The sequence below is a fragment of the Euprymna scolopes genome, chromosome 6 (genome assembly GCF_053919585.1).
Source record: "Euprymna scolopes isolate OS-2025 chromosome 6, ASM5391958v1, whole genome shotgun sequence".
In the NCBI taxonomy this organism is placed as follows: domain Eukaryota; kingdom Metazoa; phylum Mollusca; class Cephalopoda; order Sepiida; family Sepiolidae; genus Euprymna; species Euprymna scolopes.
This window is the reverse complement of record NC_136487.1, coordinates 16897466-16918066: the sequence shown is the minus strand read 5'-3', so window position 1 is coordinate 16918066 and position 20601 is coordinate 16897466. Positions and strand designations below refer to the sequence as shown.

Below are 20601 nucleotides of genomic sequence, written 5' to 3'. Positions count from 1 at the left end.
TCACATGGGTTTGAATACCTTATTAAGTTTAATGTCTGCAGGCCAAAAACTGAAGGAGTTTGGTAGGCAAAATTTTTTAAACAAAAATAGACATGCATACATAAATATGGAAAAAGGTTTGTGTTTACTATAAACTTTTCACGCAAATATTACGCAAGTGTAAATCATGTAGGATATCTGCATAATTACACATAGTTAACTTATGATCATTCCATAAAAAAAAAACGAAAAAATCTAATAGGGAAAATTAAAATGCTAGTTTAAAAGAATATGCAAACTAGCTAGAATTTTACTGATGAATGCAATTCCACGATCCATATATAACAAAGTTGTATTTTCTTTGTTAAATCCAAAAAAGGGTTTTAAATATTAATACACACATAAAAAAAAACTTATAGGAGTATAGATTATTAATGAGTCACTTGAGGTAAAGGTTATTGTGACGGATAGATTGACAGTTGAATGATGAATATTATGAGAGGATTGAAAGTAATGGGTTTAAAAAAAAGGTTGGTTTATTACACTGGATTTTAAGATGATCATGTAGCCGATCAGAAAGCAAAAAGATTATATGGTATTTCATTGTTAGAATCGTTTATTAAATGATTAGTGATATTAGTTTAAGAGGAAATGATCATGTACAAAATTTAATTCCTTGTCCTTCTCCTTTCTAATTGGTTTAACTCTTTTTTCCTTATGATAATCATTGCCATATTAAAATTATCAATCTGCCTCTTGCATCCATTTTGCTAATTACAGTTGGAATATTTAACAAAATTCATTGAAATAAAAAATAAATAAATGCAATGGTGTATATTTCCCCAAAATAAAAAAATTCAAGTATAAAATTAAATCCACAAAATGTTTATTTGTAAAAAGTCGGGCGTTTTAATCTTTAAAAGAAAAATGAATTTGTGACTCTTATAAGCATTTAAATTGCCGAATAGAAAGCCATTTCTGGTTTTAATATATTAAGTAAATTTTTCCCGTATGAAAAGATTAAAATATTGGAAGCTATTTATGGCCAATAATTTTATCTATTAAAAATTTTTATTGAAAATATATGTAATAATACAAAGTCTTGCTTGATTGGATTTGACGTACCCTCCTCCTCTCTTCCTGTGAGAAATGGTCCGACAAAAATCAACTCTTAGTTAAGGAAATATGACTATCCATAGTAAGGATTAAATAAAATATAATTAATGTAATATCTTTCAGGAACAGAATATTATCAACCTACCATCAATTACAAGGTCAGCCTTATCCATTACCCGCTCCTCCAATCGGGAATACATATTTTTTATTTAAAAAAAAAAAAAAAATTGAAATATTAACCCTCACCTTTTATTTATTTTTACTCGCCCCCCCCTCCCTCCCTCCTACAGGACCATTTTCCTTAATCATTTTTTGTTCCCATTATGAATATGCAATTAATTCCCAGCTCCCTTTTATTAATTTAGGTAATTCACCCAATTGTCGTTTCTACTTTCAAGTCAAGGAGTGAATAGGGCTGCTTATACACCCACTCTTAATAGAATTGATAATACTCCCCCTGAAGGCTAAACTAGGAGTGGTTATGAGATGAGGTTTATAAACGAGGTTAGCTGGTTGGTCCTTGTGAGAAAGCTTAACATATTATGCCCCTTTAATTAGGACATGTTCACTTAAGTGACCCATGAATGAATGGGATTTATTTCACCATTGTAATTTTATTTCGTCAAACTATTGTGTAAATCAGGAATAGGATTGAGAAAACTTTATAGGATTTCTATTAAAGATTGCTTTAAATATGTAAAAATTGCGAATCTTACTTTAAAGATTTTTTTTATTAAAGCTTTAATAACTCCTGAGCACAAGAATGGGGGGGGGGGATTTAAGAGTGAAATAATGCTGATATTAAAGAAATACAAGCGTGTATTATTAATGTGTATATAATGTCTCCCTCAAATTTGATAAATATCCATTGATTTGAATTTGTTTCTGTAAAATCTATTTACTGTGCACTTGAAGTGTTTAACTTCAATGCTTATGAACGTGCCCTATTCAGCCTTTATAGTTCAAAACGACTTTGAAACCTAGTACGTGATGCCCCTTTTTTTTTTTTTTTTTTTTTTTTTTTTTTTTTTTTTTTTTTTCTCTGCAACCTCTTTCCCACAGAAGAGACATTGCAAGCCTCTCTGCTCTATTGTCATTTTCATGACAAATGCTAGTCTGAGATCCAATCCGATTTCTCCTTGCTAAACTTAAAAAAAAAAAAACAAACAAAAAAAAAACACTTGACTAGCTACAACCAATATATATGATTTTACTCCATTCTCTCTGTGCCTAAATCTAAACGCAAATTCCATGCACAAAGCTTCTTTCCCAGAACTGCCCGCCTGTGGAACGCTATTCTGCTGGCCTGCTTTCCTGTTGAATACAACATGGTAGCCTTCAAATCTAATGTAAACAAGTTCTTAAGCCATTCCCATGAATAATCAAATTCTACCCAATTTACACCATTAACGATCACAACACTATCACCTTACATTCATTAACCATTACCCTTGAGTGGCCTTTGGGCCTTGATAAGTGATGACTCCCAAGTGAAAAAAAAAATGTAACTTTTGTCTTATAAAGAGATGTAAAAAATTGAAAATTTAATTTTCAGTTTTTAGGTCGTGGTTCATTTTGTGCAAACCAATGATTCACAATGTTAATTGTTCTCTTTGTGAATTTTTGAGATGAGGATTTCCAATTTGCATATAATTTGGATTATTCAGACTACTGCGTTCAACTTGAGTATTCTTTCAAGGACCTGTGGCATAATGGATAAAGTAATAAGTAAAATTCAGTTCTAAATGATGCTCTTCTGAAGGTTTAAGGGTAAATCCTTTGTGAGCAATACTAGAATACAATGTCGAATTAAGACTTTTAGCTGGTCAAGGCTGACAGAATGAAAGCATGCTAATTCTCCGTTGATTATCTTAAAAAAACAAAAAGAAACTACCTCCACTGCTAGCAATACAGAAGCATTCCCTTTTCTGTATTTCCAATGATTGTGAGACTATGCTAGCACTAATATATGGCCTACAAGATCAAGGATTTGTTGAATTTAAGGATGTATTCCATAGTTTTAAACAAACTATGGTTGTATTATAAGTGACCTTAAAATACACTTTCAAAGTTCATTCAGAAGAAACACCTTCAGCATCAGAATTTTTTTTGCAAAATACATGTTCAGATGTAAATACATTTTTATATGTAAATAATTCACATAGAACAAGGATAACAGCCATTCATATGAATTCTATGTGCTAGAAGGGTGTTGAATGTAATTTGCAACAATCTAACTTATGCCTACTGTGGGTCTACAAAAAAATGTAGTTACATAAAAGTTAACTTCAAACTTCTATGGAGCTATGTCTGCACCTCCAACAGGCTGCCCTATCCCAAGTTCATGTGCTTTGGATTTTCGTATGAACTGTTTAAGTTTCTAGTGTTAGCTTGCTCACTGGGCACAAAGCCATAGTTCACAATTTACATGCATAATAATAAAAAAAAAAACAGACCTTGTATAGAAGCAATTTGTTGAACACTTTTTATAATGAAAATAGCAGCTCCAAAAAGGTATGAAGCCACTTGATGTAGTGACTTAAAATATCGCTTTAAAACTAACCAATGATAAGTTATGCTTAGATTTAGCAATACACATGAAAAAATTAAGATAGTTTAAAATATTTCAATAATTGTATGCATAGAAAATGCTTGATGAGCTAAGAAAAACTCTTTAAATTTTAAAAATCCCATTAAAGATAAGTTACGACTATTTTTGTGCCTCGCATGTTTAGATATTTTTCCCCCTAAGATATACACGTTTTGTCACTTTTTTTTTATATGCTGCTTTTTTCAGTAATAATGTTATATCTTTGTTAAAACAAAAGATTAAACAATGAAATTTGCCATATAAGTGTATCTTTGTGCAAGAAATCAGAATATGCACATGAAAATCCCCAGAAGTTTATGGTTTTTCAAATAATCTGCAGTAAATGAAATATGCTGCAATTCCTTAAAAATGCCATGTATCCATTACAAGAAATGTTAGTGCTCAAAGCTGAATTGTAATGCATTTTATGTGCAAGAAACTGAAATCTAAATCCAAGAATGTTTAAAAATGAATATATTGCAATATTTCTTTGCTATTATTGTAGATTAATAACTTTCGTTACTCCTGCCCAAATCTGACCGCTTCTCCAAAATATGTGATTCTACCTTTTTAGACAATTACATGTGAACACCTTGAAAAACTTTAATGAAAGCTAAACAAAATTTATTTTAGAATTTAATGTAAAATGATTCCCCATTTTGAGCTTTTTAGCATTTTAGGGCAGTTAACCATTTTTTCTATGGGAGATAAATCTTTTTTTTAATTTTTTTTTTTTAAGACGATTATGTATGGTTTTAAGACAGTCTTTGTGCAATTATAGGAGGATGGTGAGGTTTACCACTTTGGGTTAATGGTAGAGCTAAGGGAAATTGTGTCAACATCCTGAAGACTTAACAAAACAAAAACAATTTTAGAATTTAGAGTGGTGGTGGTTGGTTTCACATAAATTTAATGTCAAATAATTCATCTTTTGAGATCATTCTAGCATTTTAGGACAGTTGATCAATTTATTATTTTTATGAGATAAATCATGTGTAATTATTTTTATTTTTTTTAAGCTGCTTATATGTAACTTACAGAAATTGTTTGAAGAGCTTGCTACTCGAACTTAAGGTTATTGTTAGGGCTAAAGGTTTTAGGAGGAGGCTTGTCACTCATACTTAGAGAGAGGATTAAGGCAATTTTTTTATTTAAAAAAAATTTTTTTTTTAGGACATTTGACACTTAAACAGAAAATGTAACGTTTGGAAAAGTATCAAACATTTTTTTTTTGCCCACTTATTTAAATATCCAAAAAACTTTGCTAAAGTTGACAAATATATCACAAATTTTGTATGAATTTGATTTTTGGGAGACTAATCTTTGTTTTTACTTAAAAATTCTATCCTCTTTGCTGAATTTTATTTTTTCGTGTTAATATTTCATACTGTCATATTGTCTGAACCAGACTAAGTAATTTAAAAAATAAATTGTAGCAAAGTATATTATATTGCCAATAACATGGTGCAACAATAATAAATGAAAATTTGGCTTGTCTGAAAATAAGTTTTTGTCAGCTGAAAGGATTTTTGTGTCTGGTTTTGAAAATCCGATCAGATACACTTGTCTGTTAGAAGTACAATTGAACTAATTTTAGGGAAAGATTTGTCACTAATTTTGAGTTAATTTGTTGCATTTCTCTTCTATTTTTATATCTTCTATAAATTTGGGGTGATAACTAATAGTTTTGTCATTTAAATTAATTTGAAAAAAAATTTGTTATATATATAGTTAATAGTGAGATATCTGTTAGATTGGAGACTTTCTGAATCCTGTTTAAGGGAAAAACTAGTGTTATATGTACTAGCCCGGATGTGGCAACAGTACTCTATGCATGGGCGAATGGTGGCTTTCTAGAGGTGTAGGATACTTTCAGGTTCAATCTAAATAAAAAAAAATGTGTATGTACTCATCATGGAATGAAGACTTCATATTCCAAAAATCAACTAAATTGATAAAGTAATTTATTTTTAACTTTTTTTTTTTTTTTTTTTTTTTTTTACATAGGCATAACCACTTGTCAAGGTTCAGAGACCACCCGAGTGTACAGTAGTCAATTGGACAATATATATAACTAAGCAAAGACTGTCTTGCATTGCCATCTTTAAAAAAAAATAAAAATGAGGGCAGATATCTCCAGGATAATTCAAACCTGCAAGATCAGCATTTTATGACTAATGATTTTGCATTAATCGTTTAAAATCGTTTAAAAATGTTTTGTAATTTAAATTTGGAAAAATTTTCAAGTGTCATTTGTTTCTTGTTATACAAAGAAATTGTATCAATACTAATATTGAGTTTAGATGAATTGCTTCTTTGATGGTAAAGCAATGCTATTGTAAAGCTAAGAGATGGACAAGCAGGATATAATATGGGTGTATTTAGTTCTCTCACTGCAAGAACTGTGATAGCAGGTTTAAAAAGTTGAGGGGCACTCTGATAGTCAGAAGGCAAAACCTGGGAGGGTGGACCTCCTAGAACTGCACAGAACCAGCATTGCACTGTAATCAACAAGGACCAGGTTATTACAGGAATGTTCTATTTTCTGTTGATTTTGAGTCCTGAGGATTAAAATCCCTAGCTGGCTGCAATCAACATTTTATATTATATATATATAATCGATCGCGCACACATGCGTGTCATGATTGCTCAACAACCTATCACCGCCATTGCTATGCCGATATGCCATCTTTGTTTTATACCGGTAATATTTTCAATTTATAAAATGGACATAACTCATTCATGATTACTTCATGGCTAAAAAATGTCTTGTGTGGAAGGTAAGGTAGGGGCTTAGTATGAGATACAAGTAGGTTCAGTAATTCAAAATTTTAGCTAATTAGATTAATTATAGGCTTAATTCAGGAGTGTCAATGAGGACGGTCCTGAGAATGTGAGAGCTAAATCTGTAATTAATATATTTAGTTTAGATTTTAAATAGTCAATCCAACTTTGTTTTATTCTGGATCTGATGAATTTAAGTTTTTAAATTTAAACTTTATTAAAAAAAATGAAAATAAAAAATAAATTGTTTTAAAACAATTTAATTTTTTTTTTTTTTTTTTTTTTTTTTTTTTTCAAGAATATTTTAATAGAAATGATTTCATATTTTCATTGTATCGCTTAGATATCAAACTTTATTTTTCTCAATTTCAAAATGGAGTTCATTTTATAGATATGTGATATTTTATTAATAAAATCCATCCATGCTGATTCATATGAATTTACTTTATTAAAATACTTTTGTGTTTTTTCTTGACATTAATCAATCGATTAAAATTTGTCATGGTTTCAAAAATTCTATTCATCAAAAATAATTTCATTACAAAATTGAATCCATGAGCATGCATTTTCAAGTTAGCCATTTTACTCTTTAATGGTGGAGTTACTCTTTGTAATTTGAAAACGTTTAAACTGTTGAATAATGTAATTTAAAGGGGGCCTTTCAGTATTGGGAGCTATAGGAGGCAATACCTTTGGAACATCCCTCGTACAAATGTATGCAATAATTTAAAAATAAAAACATAAGCTTAACCAAATAGTTTTATAACTTGATTCTATTAATAATTTAGCAATCAAATGATATCATACTCATTTAACTTAGTCAATAGAAAAAAAAAAAAAAAAAAATGGTGTATCTACCCAGTATTGCCCAGAATCTTTGTGTGTATATGTATTCATAAGTGAAAATTTCTTTAAAACCACAACTATTTAAGTCTAGTATCTAAGTGGCCTGTTTTTTTTTTTTATTTTTTTTTTTAAGTAATCTTTGTTCAATCACTTTTAATCTCCACTAATCTACTCAACAATCAAATATATATAAAGGGAAAGATCTAACGACTTTATTCATGTTCAAGCATTCACAAGATACTTATCCCCTCCCTTTTGTGTATGAAAAATATGAAAATATCTTTTATTGATGCTGATTGCCTTTCTCCAGTTTTAAGTGAACCAACTTTCATAAAATTTTTATCAAAATTAATTGTAACAATGGGCATAGGTCTTTGAGAAAAAAAAAAAAAATAAAATGGAGAGAACTTATCCACCCCCTGCCCACTTAAAATTCTTGTATAAGTTTATACATTTGTATGAGAAACGTTAGAAAGGTAATGCCTCCTATTTTTATTCCACCCGAATGGATCAGAATTACAAATTGCATTGTTATGATGACTGAACTTATACATTCATGACCTGAAAATTTAATCGGTTGCAGATATTGGTGTGAGACTCTAAGAAAGCAGCCCTGTCATGGAAATGTGTCAGAAGCAGAAATGAGTCATTGAATTCTTGGCAAATATCCATTGAGAATTGTGACTATGTAGAAAAATAAATTCTGGAGCACGAAAGGTTGATCATTTTAATCATACCATTTTCGTCTTAGTAGCTTTAACTTATTGAATTAAAAAAAAAAAAAATAGGAAGCTTTACTTTTGTAATGATCCTCATATTTTTTCCTTTTTTTTTTTTTGTATTAATAATTTTACTTTTCTATATTTATAGGCTGCTGATCAATTGGCTGTGCGACAAAAACGTCGAATATACGACATTACCAATGTTTTGGAAGGAATTGGGTTAATAGAAAAGAAATCAAAAAACAGTATTCAATGGAAGTTAGTAGCCATTTTTCTTTCTTTATTATTTATTTATTTTTTTAACAATCTCTTTCTTTAAATAGAAATCGGTAAAAATACATAATAGAATCTTAAAAATTAATACTTTAACCAATCATGTAACTACAATTTTAGCAAGGGAACATGTTTACCAGAAAGAACAGTTTGAAAGAAGTCATACGCCATCCACTATGACTATGCAATCTCTACAGCTACATTCCTAGAAAACGGAGCCATAAAACCTGACATAGGTGATATAGGACAAAAAAAGGAGAAAGAAGCACTTCAGAAGTTAGTGTCCTCAATGATGCCCAGTTAAACAGAGCTGAGAAGGAAAAGATAATGAAATACCAAGGTGTCATGTATGGCGTGAGAAGAAACTGGAATCTTTGGAAGATTGTTATTTCAATAATTATAGGAGAAACTGAACTCGTGAAAAAGAATTTCAAAAACTACCCGGCAAATATACCCAGTGAATCGAGTGCAAGGGACTCAAACAATTGCACTTAAAGGGACGGTTAGAATCTGAAAAAAATCTCGTTTTCAGCATAAAAAGGACAAATTATTGGAGACTACTGTTCTAAAATGCTAGAATGGCCTGGAAATAGGTGATCACTCCACGTTTAATCTATATATGAAGCTGATCTCCCACTTAAAATTTTTTTTTCTGTTCATACAAAGTTTTTAAGATGTTTACACGTAATTACCTAAAGAATTATTTTAATTGATGGCTAGTAAGTGATTTCTAACTCCAATTAAAGTTTGAAAGTTGAGTAAACTTAAAAAGTTTCTTGAAGGAAATACTATTTTATAAATGAATCTCAAACTGTGTGTGTGTAATATTAACTTCAATAGTACACGAGTAGAACTTAGTAATATAAAAATATGCGTCTTGTTTCGTTACCTGGAGATTTTCCTTAGGGAATGAAATAAATTTGTGTTTGGCTTGCTTGCCATAAGTTTGTTTTTCTTAGTAGCAATTTTCGAGCATTTTTTTTAACCTGAAGTCATGCAGTAAAATAAATATGAATTTCATGTTATAAATATATTATAAAAAAGAACTTTTTTTTTCTCTCTAATTATGTCAATTGATTTGGAATTAGCGGAAATTAAAATGTATACATTTTTGTGTCTGACATATTCATCTCTAAAACTTTTTTTTTTTAAACTAGAAACATTTTATTTCTATTTTTTTTTTCCTCTTCAGAAGGATTGTTTAAATTTGAATAAATCTGTAATTTAGTCAACACAATACAACCTTCAAACAATATATAAACATTTGTTTATAATCCAAATTTTTGATATAACATAACATATTCAGGAGTTTTTTTTAATGTTGTGCTGACTTCGTAAATCAAATTCTTGTTTTCGTTTTCTTTTTTGTATAGTTTGCTTTTTGCGTTCTGTTGATCAAATACATTGTTGGATCACTTAACTAATTCACATTCTGCCAGGTTTGTTCATACTATGTCGAAGATACCGTCTTGACAATCGGTCTGACAGTCTGGATCATTTTTAAGTTAGTGATGAACTTGCGTTGTTGCGCTAAGGAAGGAATGGTTCTATGCATTTCTAAAAGGTCCATCTTCCCAGGCTTTACCCTCCCTCTTTGAGAAGGGGTTATTTTATTGTTAATCCCCTAATATCCACCTTCTGAAGCTCGCTAACAGGGCTGTTCAGGCATCTTGTTTGCTGGTTTTTCACTCTTCACTTTCTGACCTTGTGTCGCATCTTATGTTGTGAGGGAGGTAAATGCCTACCTTGTTGGATAGCAATTCTGTTTCTATTGAATGTGTTATGTACTCAACCTTGCGTCTTACATGGCAAATCAATTAGTGTTTGCTGATGATTCTTCTTGCGCATACTTTTGCTGTGATCGTTCCAAACCCAGGAAATACCTTTCTTGCAATTTAAGTTTCTTATAAATTTGAAAATCTACTGAAAGCTTAAATGTGGATGCTCATAATATTTGAGAAAATGACGCGCGAGTACATGAAGGAATTTAGATGACCCATGTAGATTATGTCTGAATGAGAAATTTGCAAGCTTATTCTTTAAAGAATCCAAAAATCTTTTAAACGGTTGAGACGAAATAGCAAACTACCGTATGCACAGAATAAACATTACTTTTAAGATAATGCAGTAAAAGAAAAATAAAATGTGTGTGTATATATATGTGTGTGTATGTATGTATATATATATATATATATATACATACACACATCATGGCAAATCCAAATTAAAGCAGTCACCTTTCAACACACAAAAGGATGGCTCACACCTTTCCAAAAATAAGCAAATAGGTGAAATACAAGTCAGCTGAACTTTTATCTGATAAAAGCCAGACTATTGCTGGTGAAAATTGGAGCAGAAATAAAAAATCTGATGGGCTAACGAGCAAACTTGTTACCATGTGTTCATATAAAAACATCCAGTAACATCAATTATATTCATTAGCCTGAAGAGTCCACACAGGATGAAACAAAAATTCTGTAGTTTAATTGCCATCATTATGAAAATAACTTACGTGCATACACACCCAAAGGGAGGGAGTAGCTATACAGAAATTCAACTGCGCTCTCTCTCTACTCGATGAAACAAATCTCTGATCTGCTTAATAACATATCACTGGACTTCCTGTTCGTGGCACAACTTCCGGTAAGAGTTTTCGCACTTCCTTTTAATTTTTAAAGGAATTTTCCATTCTGTTTAATTTTTAACTTATCTGGAAAATTTCTGATTTTAACAGTATTTCTTACGCATCCGTATACTTTTCAGTGCTTGGTATCATTGATTAATGTCTATAGTTTATTTACTTATCTTAATTATTCTCTTTGCTTTGTTTTTTTTTCTCTTTTAAATGTTTTTTTTTTTTTTTTTTTTTTCAAATTACTTTAATTATTTTAACACTACTATCTTTTCAGAGGAGCTGGACCGGGTTGTAACACCCGAGAAATCTCTGACCGTCTTGTGTCTTTAAAAGGTGAGATTGACCATTTAAGTCAACGAGAAAAGGAATTGGACCAACATAAAAGTTGGGTACAACAGAGCATTAAAAATGTCACAGATGAAGTATCAAATTGTCAGTATCCTTCCAAAGAGTCAGCAGACATTTTTTTTTTATTTTTTTAAATCAAATATCAGTGTTATGAATGATTCATTGCATTCAAATTTGTTTTCTATGCTCTATTACCATTTAAAAAAAATTTATTTGCAAGATTCAGTATCTAAACTGGAAAAGTAAGGAACTGTAGCTCTTACTAAAAGAATAGGCTATTCCCCTTAGTTGTATGTTTAAGAATGTCTTCATATTAGAAATCTACTGAACAAGATTTGATTTTATTTTCAAAGAAGTTATACCCATGTTAGTTAATTGCCAATAACATGGTACAGCAATAACACATAAATCGAACTGAATGGTCAATTTTTATCAGTGTAAATGCTATTTAGATCCGAATTTAAAATTCGGGAGAACATAATTTTGTATTAGATTTATTGAGAACTGGTTTCAGATAATGTCTAGTCAGATTGACAGATTCTTTACAAAATTAAGATTCTGTAAACCTGCATCATGTGGTTGCATGTTTAGTGGTGCAGATGAATATTTGCTGCCAACAAAAGCCTGTTTAAGAAAAGATTACATAAATCTTGGATTTTTTTTTTTTTTTTAATCTAAGGTCAAAAAAAAAAAAAAGTAAATAAGGAATGATAACTCTTACTAAAAGAAGAGTTATCATTCCTTTTAGCTGATTTTTTTTTTACGGGTATTCATTTGAGAATGCCTCCATTTAAACAAACTGCCAAATCAAGTTAAGTAATTTTTAAATAAATCTTCGCAAAGCATGTTACTTTATTACCAATAACATAGTGCAAAACCAACAAATGAAAATTGGCTGACCAGAATTAAAATATGATTTGTCAGCTTCAATGCTATTTAGCTCCAACTTTTAAAATCCATAATTCTTACTGAAAGTTATTTCCTTTAGTTGAGACATTTATATAAAAAATGTCTTCATATTAGATCTCCTGAACAAGATTTTTTTTTATAAATTGTAATGGATTATATTAGCTGGTCGCCAATAATATGGTATAATAACAGATGAAAATGTACTAATTACATGGATTTGTCAGTTTAAATTCTATTTAAGTCTAACTTTTAAAAACTGGACAGCATAATTTTATCTTAGATTTATTACGAACTTTGGTTTGAGATGATATCCAATCAACTTATGGCAAACTTTTGAAGATCCAGAGGTTCTGAAAACAAGCCTCAGGTGGTTGCATGATTAGTAGTTGCACATGAATAATTTTTTTTTTTTTTTTTTTTTTTATTTTTTTTATTCAATTTTCACCCCAAACAAGGCACAGTGCCACTTTGAAGCAGGGGGCTACTATTAAGGACTTAATTAGAGGGGTCATTATGAAGGGAGATGAGTAAAAAGATGTTTGTTAACATTACACTTGAACTTCTGCATATCATTGCAGTTGGGAAAGCAGAATCCCGGAAGGGAGTTCCAAAGACCCGCAGTTCTGGGGAAGAAACTATTGGAGCAAAAGGCTTTCTTGCACCTAGGGATCTCCACTGTAAAGGGATGAGACTTAGTAGCTTGTTGGGTTTGTCGGGGGTAGTTACGTCGGGGAGGTACAAGTGTTTGCAGTTCGTCAGAGCATTCACCAGTATTTGTAGAACAGGTAGAGGGATGCAACATCTTGTCGATGGGACAGAGGCTGAAGCCTAGATGACAGTTCAGGACCTATCAGGTTGGCGACTCTCTTTTGAACCCTGTCCAGGAGCAAGAGACAAGCAGCAGATGCACCAGCCCAGATGTGACAACAGTACTCCATACATGGGCGAATGGTTGCCTTATAGAGGTATAGGATACTGTCAGGCGTAAGTAGTTTTCTAGCACAGTAGAGGGAGCCAACCTTCCTTGCAGCAGCCTTGGCAATGCTCTCAATGTATCTATTCCAGTTCATATTCCCTGTAAACGTTAGGCCGAGGAGTTTAAAAGAAGTACTTTCAGGCAATATGTTCTTGGCCATTGCTATTGGTGGCAGAGAAGGTTTTTTGTAGTTATTGAAGGAAACAAGCTTAGTCTTGGCAGCATTGAATGTGACCATCCATTTTTGTCCCCATTCCACTACGGATTGGAGGTCATCCTCTAATATTTCTGCCATTTCCTTGGATATGTGTTCATTTGTTTTCCCCTCATATCTGTTATAGAGAGTGGTGTCATCAGCAAATATACCCATCTCCGAAACAATTTTTTCAGGGAGGTCATTTATGAATATCAGGAATAATAGAGGTCCAAGGATAGACCCCTGAGGTACTCCCGCATTTATGTCATATTGTTTGGATGTACGACCGTCGAGGACAACTGATTTTTCTATTATTAAAGAAGGATTTAATTACATTATGAATTCTTCCAGTGATTCCATATGATCTAATTTTCCTTAGAAGACCATCGTGCCATACCCTGTCAAAAGCCTTAGATATATCAAGGGCCATCGCTCTACCCTCCCCTGTTTTATCCAATGAACGGTATATACGTTCAGAAACTACAGTTAAGATATCTGCTGTTGAACGGGCTTGCCTGAATCCATATTGTTTGTCAGTCAGGAGTTTAGCAGCTGTTAGGTGCTGGACTAGGGCTTGATTAACTAAGGACTCAAATATTTTAGCGAAAAGCGGGAGGAGGCTAATGGGGCGATAATTTAGTGGGTCAGTTCTTTCACCAGAATTCTTGAAGACTGGTACCACAGAGGCGGTTTTCCAGCAGTCGGGAAAACAAGATTCGTTAAGGCATTTATTGTAAAGTTTGGACAGAACTGGAGCAATCTCGGCAGAGCATTTTTTTTAATAGCACAGCCGGGATGAGATCTGGTCCACATGCTTTTGAGGTGTCTAGGTTTTTTATAATAGCATGTACCTGAGAAGGGGTGATTTTCAAATCGTCTAGTGTGGCGTCTGTTCGCAGAGGAAAATCAGGGAGTGAGTGGTGTACCGAGTTCAGTGTGGAGTTTGAGGCAAACCGACTGGCAAGCAGATTAGCCTTGTCAGTTGCCATGCAAGCAACCTCATGATTGTTAGTGGGGGAATAGTTGACTGTCCATTATTAACTATGCTGTTGTAGATTTTCCAAAAATCCCGGGTTCCTAATTTCTGTGCTTCGACGCGCTTTCTGGTGGTTTCAGAGTAATCTGTCTTAGCTGTCTCTATCACTCTCTTACAATTATTTCTAGCTTCTATAAACTTCTGTTTATTTTAGCTGGACTTATGTCGGTAAAATCTGCGGAACGCATGCTGCCTTTGACATATGGCAGCTGCACAAGCAGAAGTAAACCATTGGGGAGAGTGGGGCTTGCTATAGAATTTCCGTGCGGGAACATGTGCTTCAATAGCAGTTTTGAACCATTCAGTGGTCTCATTTGCACACTGTTCCGCTGGAAGAGTAAAGATATTTTGCCATGAGGCATCTCTGATGAGCTCCCTGATAGCTTCCCAATCAGCCTTTTTGTAATACCTCGTTGTTTTGAGTAGTGGGTCTTCAGTTTTAGGGCGAGAATTTAGGCTGATTTGGTGTAGATCATACAAAAAATTGAAAATTAATTTTAGATTTAGCCACCCAGAGTTTAATTTCTCTTCAAATGGGAGTTCATGCGGAGAGATAACACCTCAAAAATGTAAATGATTTTCAGGTAATGGGTTCCCTGCTGTGATCATGACTCCTCTTAGACCCCAAAATCAAGAGATTATACCATTCCTGTAATGACCTGGACCCTGTTGGTTTTTGCGGTGGGAGTTTAGTTCTGTTCACTTATAGAAAGTCCACCCTCCCAGGCTTTACCTTTTCTCTTTGAGAAGGGATTAATTTGGGAAGAGATTAGTTTATTGCTAATCGCCTGAGGTGCCCTTACGAGGGAATGTTGGAGATGCCCAGGCACTTTTTGCTCCTCCTTGGGGCGCTGACTTCTGAATACTGATAGTTTTCCTGTAGGCCATCAAAATTAAGCAACGTTGAGCCTGGTCAGTACTAAAATGGGCGACTATTTGGGAATACGAGGTGATGAAAGTGCTTTCTGCTGATCTCTACATAATTTCCAGTTGTCTTGATCTCCCCACCCCGACTCTGGTGTGGCTAGAGATTGTGCAAGTGTTGCTTCATATTTAGATATACAACTACTTTTAAAGGGGGGTATCCATTGTCTCTTAGGATTCATTGGAAGTCATGTGGAAAAAAAAACCATCTGTATGAGAAGAAATCGTGATCGTTGATTTCTAAAATTATGAAATATAAAAAACATTTTAACACATTCGCTGCCAGCTATAGCTTTATTAAATTGTCATTGCCAAGCTATTTTATCTGCAATTTCCAAAAAATAAAATCAACAAATAATATATGAATATAATATGGAATTTATATTAAATTTGTATTTATTTTTAAACGAATTGTCACAAGCCACTTTTACTAAAGGAATTGTCAGTTTTTATCAGTTTGTATATTTTTTTGTAATGAAAATAACTCCAATCAACTTTTATTTATAGTGAATAATTCAACTTATGTACATATTCACAAGAAAAAAATTACATGAAAGGGGTCAAATACGATATAACTTGTAAACTTTTCAATGTGTTATTTTTAGATGCCAATTCAAGCTGACAGTTATTGTACATGCTGAGCGTGAATTGACTGATTGAAAAAGAATTTTGTTACAAGTTTACTCGTAGCGAACAAGTAAATGCCCAGGTACGAAAATATTCGTAGTTGGCAGTGCATGTGTTATATGAATTGTAAATGAATGCAAGATTTGAAATATGAAATTTTCATACAAACTATTTTTTTCCTTGCATGTCCTGGCATTTCAATATCTCATGTTTAAGTTTGAAATAAGAATTTTCATTGGAATAGGATTATGAATTAGGATTTTGATTGGAATTTTATTGGAATAGGATTTTGATTGCTAAATGGATAGATTCTATGGACGTGTCTTTAAAATCTTGTTTAATAAAAAAAAAAAATATCCACTGTTCAGTTGATTTCTGTTCGAGCATTGAGTTCCTTTTTTTTTTTTTGTCTCCTTAACCATGAGAAGATTAGCTTATGTAAGCTATGAAGACATCTGCACAGTATTTCATGGCAGTACGTTATTATCGATACAAGCACCATCGGGGACACAGCTAGAAGTGCCAATACCAGAAATAGTAAGTAAAACTTTTTATTATCAACATCCAGAAGAGTATAACTGAATTTTACCAGAGTAATTTATCCCCTACGTCATGGGTCCTTGTTACTCCTGTGGATTAAATAAAGGGTTTCATTTAAAATTCCATGTAGATTCTAGAGTTCGAAAAGATACACCTGGAGAAGTTGGATGTTACATTGGTTGAAACGTGAAAATGATGCCCGAAATAAGAACAGTAGTCCAGATGATACAAATAATCACTCTTCATCTTAAAAATTCAGAAACATAAATGTAGCAAAGTCTAGTAATATATTGCTAATAACATGGTATTACAATAACAGATACAAATTAGGTTTGTCTTTGAAAATCTAACAAGATAACTTTCTTCTGCTCTAGTCTGCCATCTACATAACTTAATAATTTGAAAGGTCACCTAAAATGAAAAACTTGTTCATTTGAACATTTTTCTACTCAAATAATATATAATGCTAATAATGAATAGATGTTTTAGAGAAGACAAAAAAAGGACTAATAATAAAAAATATTAAAATTAAAAGGGAAACCAATGTTGTATTTTTTTTTTTTTTTTAAAGCCGAGGATTACATTCAATACTAGAATTGCTTAGGAAAGAAAAGGCCATTCTGTGTACTCTTGCTTCCAGCCATAAGTTCCATACTGGTTTTATAATTTTTAATTTCTAAATAAAATAGAATATCCATTCCATCAAAAGTGATGTTATATTTTTCAAAAATATCAAGCATTAAAAAAAAAAAAAATCTGGAACATTTTTTTTTTTTTATTCAAACAATTAACCATTTTACAATAAATTTAGTTTTGTCACAGTTTAAGGAAATGAATGAGTTATTTCCCTTTCAGTTTGTCCAAAAAAAAAAAAGAAGCATGCAAGTTATACTTGATAAAATAAAATAATTGACTTTTTTTAATCACTAGGTTAGTTTCATTTTAGCTGTATGTAATATTTTTGCTTGTTTTATTTCAGGGGCCTGACTTTTTGAAAAATTACCAGATTCACTTGAAGAGTAATTCTGGACCCATCAATGTGATGTTGGTGAACAAAGACACAGAAGCAACCGATCCAATGGTTGTACAAGTACCCCCTGCACAGGATAACCTTAAAAAGTTGGATCCAATGCCAAATTACAACAGTCAATCTCCGGCCATTACAGATACGAAGTGTTCTCAAAAACCTTCCACAAAATTGAGAAAAGTAAAAACTGAATGGCCACTTCATTTTTTATTTATTTATTAGTGTTGGGATGATTAATCAGAAAAATTTGAACTTTTGGGGATATTGGAATAAGAAAAATTGGTACTGATGTTCTGATTCTGAAATTTTTTTTTTTTTTTCTTTCTTTTTGTGTAAAACTTAATTTTGTGTTGCTTCAACTAAGCCAGGTTTCATGGGGGAAGGTACTACTGATAAACTAATGAGTTGATTTTAAACTAGAATAAAAACGAATATTTGTTTCAAAAGAATTGTAATTGTTATATTTTTGGGTTACCACAAAAAAATATGCAATACACGCATTTTGTATGTAAAAATACTTTTGGAGGTAATATATTGCTTTTGATTTTACTGGCAATTTAATATCAACTCATTTTTTCTGCAGTTCTGATACAATTATGATGTTTTGAAACAAATATTAGAATAGTCCCATCACTAATGATATATATGTATTATATAAACATTATTGGTTACATATGTGAATACATGTTTCAGTGGATTCATGATATATACCTATGGGAAAGGAAACCAACCACATAATTCCAAACGATAACTAAGTACTTTAATTAGAGGACTTTGGGAACGGAATACTCCACCAATATAGACATATGCTATTATGCACCTGTTTGCATGTATATGGTCTGGAAAACCTAATAACAAAGCATATAAACCTATAAAATATACTTATACTCTAGTATTCAGGAACAGATAAACAATCCAAATGAAAGAATGACAACCATTGAAATTAAGTTTATATATAGATTTGAAAACTCTTGCCTCTGTAATTACTTTAGACACCGCAGTAATGGAAAATATCTTCCAGTATACTACTTTATATTTAAATCATATAAATAGGCTTGTATATCTATTCACTGGCTGTTGATTTAACCATATGGACATATCTTATAAACAAAGAGTTTGCAAACAAGAAGCAAAAGAACGGATAAAAATAGCGAGGAATAAAATAAATAAAACTTAACAATAAAATAGATGGATAATGTAGTCACCGCCAGAAAAGAAAAAATAACTATAAAAACCAAAGATAGGGAAGTTAATATCGATGAGGGCACAATATTACTTCAGATCAAAGTAAAAACTTAGGCCAATAAACAACTGTCAAATTAAAATAATTCCCTCACCAGCTGCTACAGCTTGACCACGAGATCGTACCCCCACTCTTGCTCCACACCTCTCTTCAAAACTCCTACTACTCACAAGTATACACACATTCGATATCACTCTCCTCTCCTTTTCTTTTTTTTTTTTTCTTTTTTTTTCTTAGGTCTAATGAGGTGGTGTCCTTGAATTAGGATTCCACTGAAACATGTATGCACATATGTAACCAATAATATTTGTATAATAAACAGACTACCAGTTCTGTCTTCCATTGAGCCTTTTATAATCACATGGGTTCCATTAGATTTACCTCTAGGAAACCAATCTATACAAACATTACACACAAACACAACACCTGTGTGTGTGTGTGTGTGTGTGTGTATATATATATATATATATATATATATATATATATATATATATATATATATATATATATATATATATACTAGCATGGGTGGCAGGCGTTGCCCGGGTGTTTGGAGTTGTGTGTTGAGCAAAAAAAAGAAAAGGTGGTAGTAGGAAGGCAGGCTCAAACCCGTATTGCGAAGGAGGAAAAGAATGTGAAAAAAAACGTGACGTCTTTGCTGTTACGACCATCGTCAAACCGGAAGTGACGTAGGTTTAAATTAAGGCTAGACAATCAAAAAGAGGGATGACTTTTAAAAATATCGGCGAAAAAAGCAACCCCTCCCTGTAGAAAAGTGCCCAGTTGAGGGTGAAGAAATTAATGTTTTCAGCCAATTTTTCGATATTTGTCGTCTGAAGGATTGAGCTTCAAAACGATACTGATCTTGTGAAAATCTGTCACCTCTGTCGAAAGTTTTAGGCAGACATGCAAACATACATACATTTATATATTCGTAGCTCAAATTTTCGACCCAAACTGATTAAAAAGCTTGCCCTATCTCTGAATACCCTTTATGTAAAATTTCAAATGTTTAGACCAGAAAGTGTCTGAGTATATGGTAGAGACCAGAGGTAAAAAATTTTTTGAACTTTGACCCTATTATGACCCCTTAACATTTATAGTTTTGGGCTCAAATCAAGTTAAGTTAGATCCATGTACAAGGAACCTATATCTAAAATTTCAAATGTTTAGACCCAAAATTGTCGGAGGAGTTTGTTAGTTTTCAAAGATAAAATCGTTAAACTTTGACTCCTTAACAGCCAAATTTCCGTCCGAAAACGGATTACAAAGATTTTCCCAAATCTCACTACCCTGTATATCAAATTTCAAGTCTGTAGACTGAAAATTGACGGTTATTGCATTGGGAAATGTACACAGACACTTATATATATACACTAGCAGTTTTTCCCTATGTACTGTTCATAACTTTGTGCATATGTACATATTAAAAAGTGCGCATATGTACCGTAATGCCTTTCTATATAAGTCTTCCTTAACTACCATAGAGAAAAGTTGATAGACAGCGGAGGTCAAATTTTTTTAACTTTGACTCCAATTTTGACCCCATAACATTTGTTTTGGGCTCAAATCAAATTAAATGTTTGACCCATTTCCAAGTAATCTACATATAAAATTTCAAGTGTTTAGACCCAAAATTGGCGGAGGAATTTGGTAGAGCCTGCAATGGTCAACTCTTCTAACTCTGACCTCTTAGCAACGAGATTTTTGCCCCAAAACTGATTAAAAAGTTTGCATGTGTGAATACTCTTTATGTAAAATTTCAAATGTTTAGACCCAAAATTGGCTTAATAGTTTGCTAGAGATCGCAAAGGTAAAATCTTTTGAACT

General features: G+C 32.1%; 1 protein-coding gene across 2 annotated transcripts in view; it reads left to right on the top strand.

Moving 5' to 3' along the window:
- LOC145277542 (transcription factor E2F5-like) overlaps positions 1-20601 on the top strand; it is a 94801-nt gene that overhangs the window by 57187 nt on the left and 17013 nt on the right. The window contains exons 2-5 of one of the 2 annotated variants that reach the window (XM_080129009.1): positions 8186-8295; positions 11220-11381; positions 16387-16498; positions 17481-17708. In XM_080129009.1, coding sequence (XP_079985135.1) covers positions 8186-8295; positions 11220-11381; positions 16387-16498; positions 17481-17708 — 612 coding nt within the window. The remainder of the gene's footprint in view (positions 1-8185; positions 8296-11219; positions 11382-16386; positions 16499-17480; positions 17709-20601) is intronic. The other variant, XM_080129010.1, reaches the window with a different exon arrangement.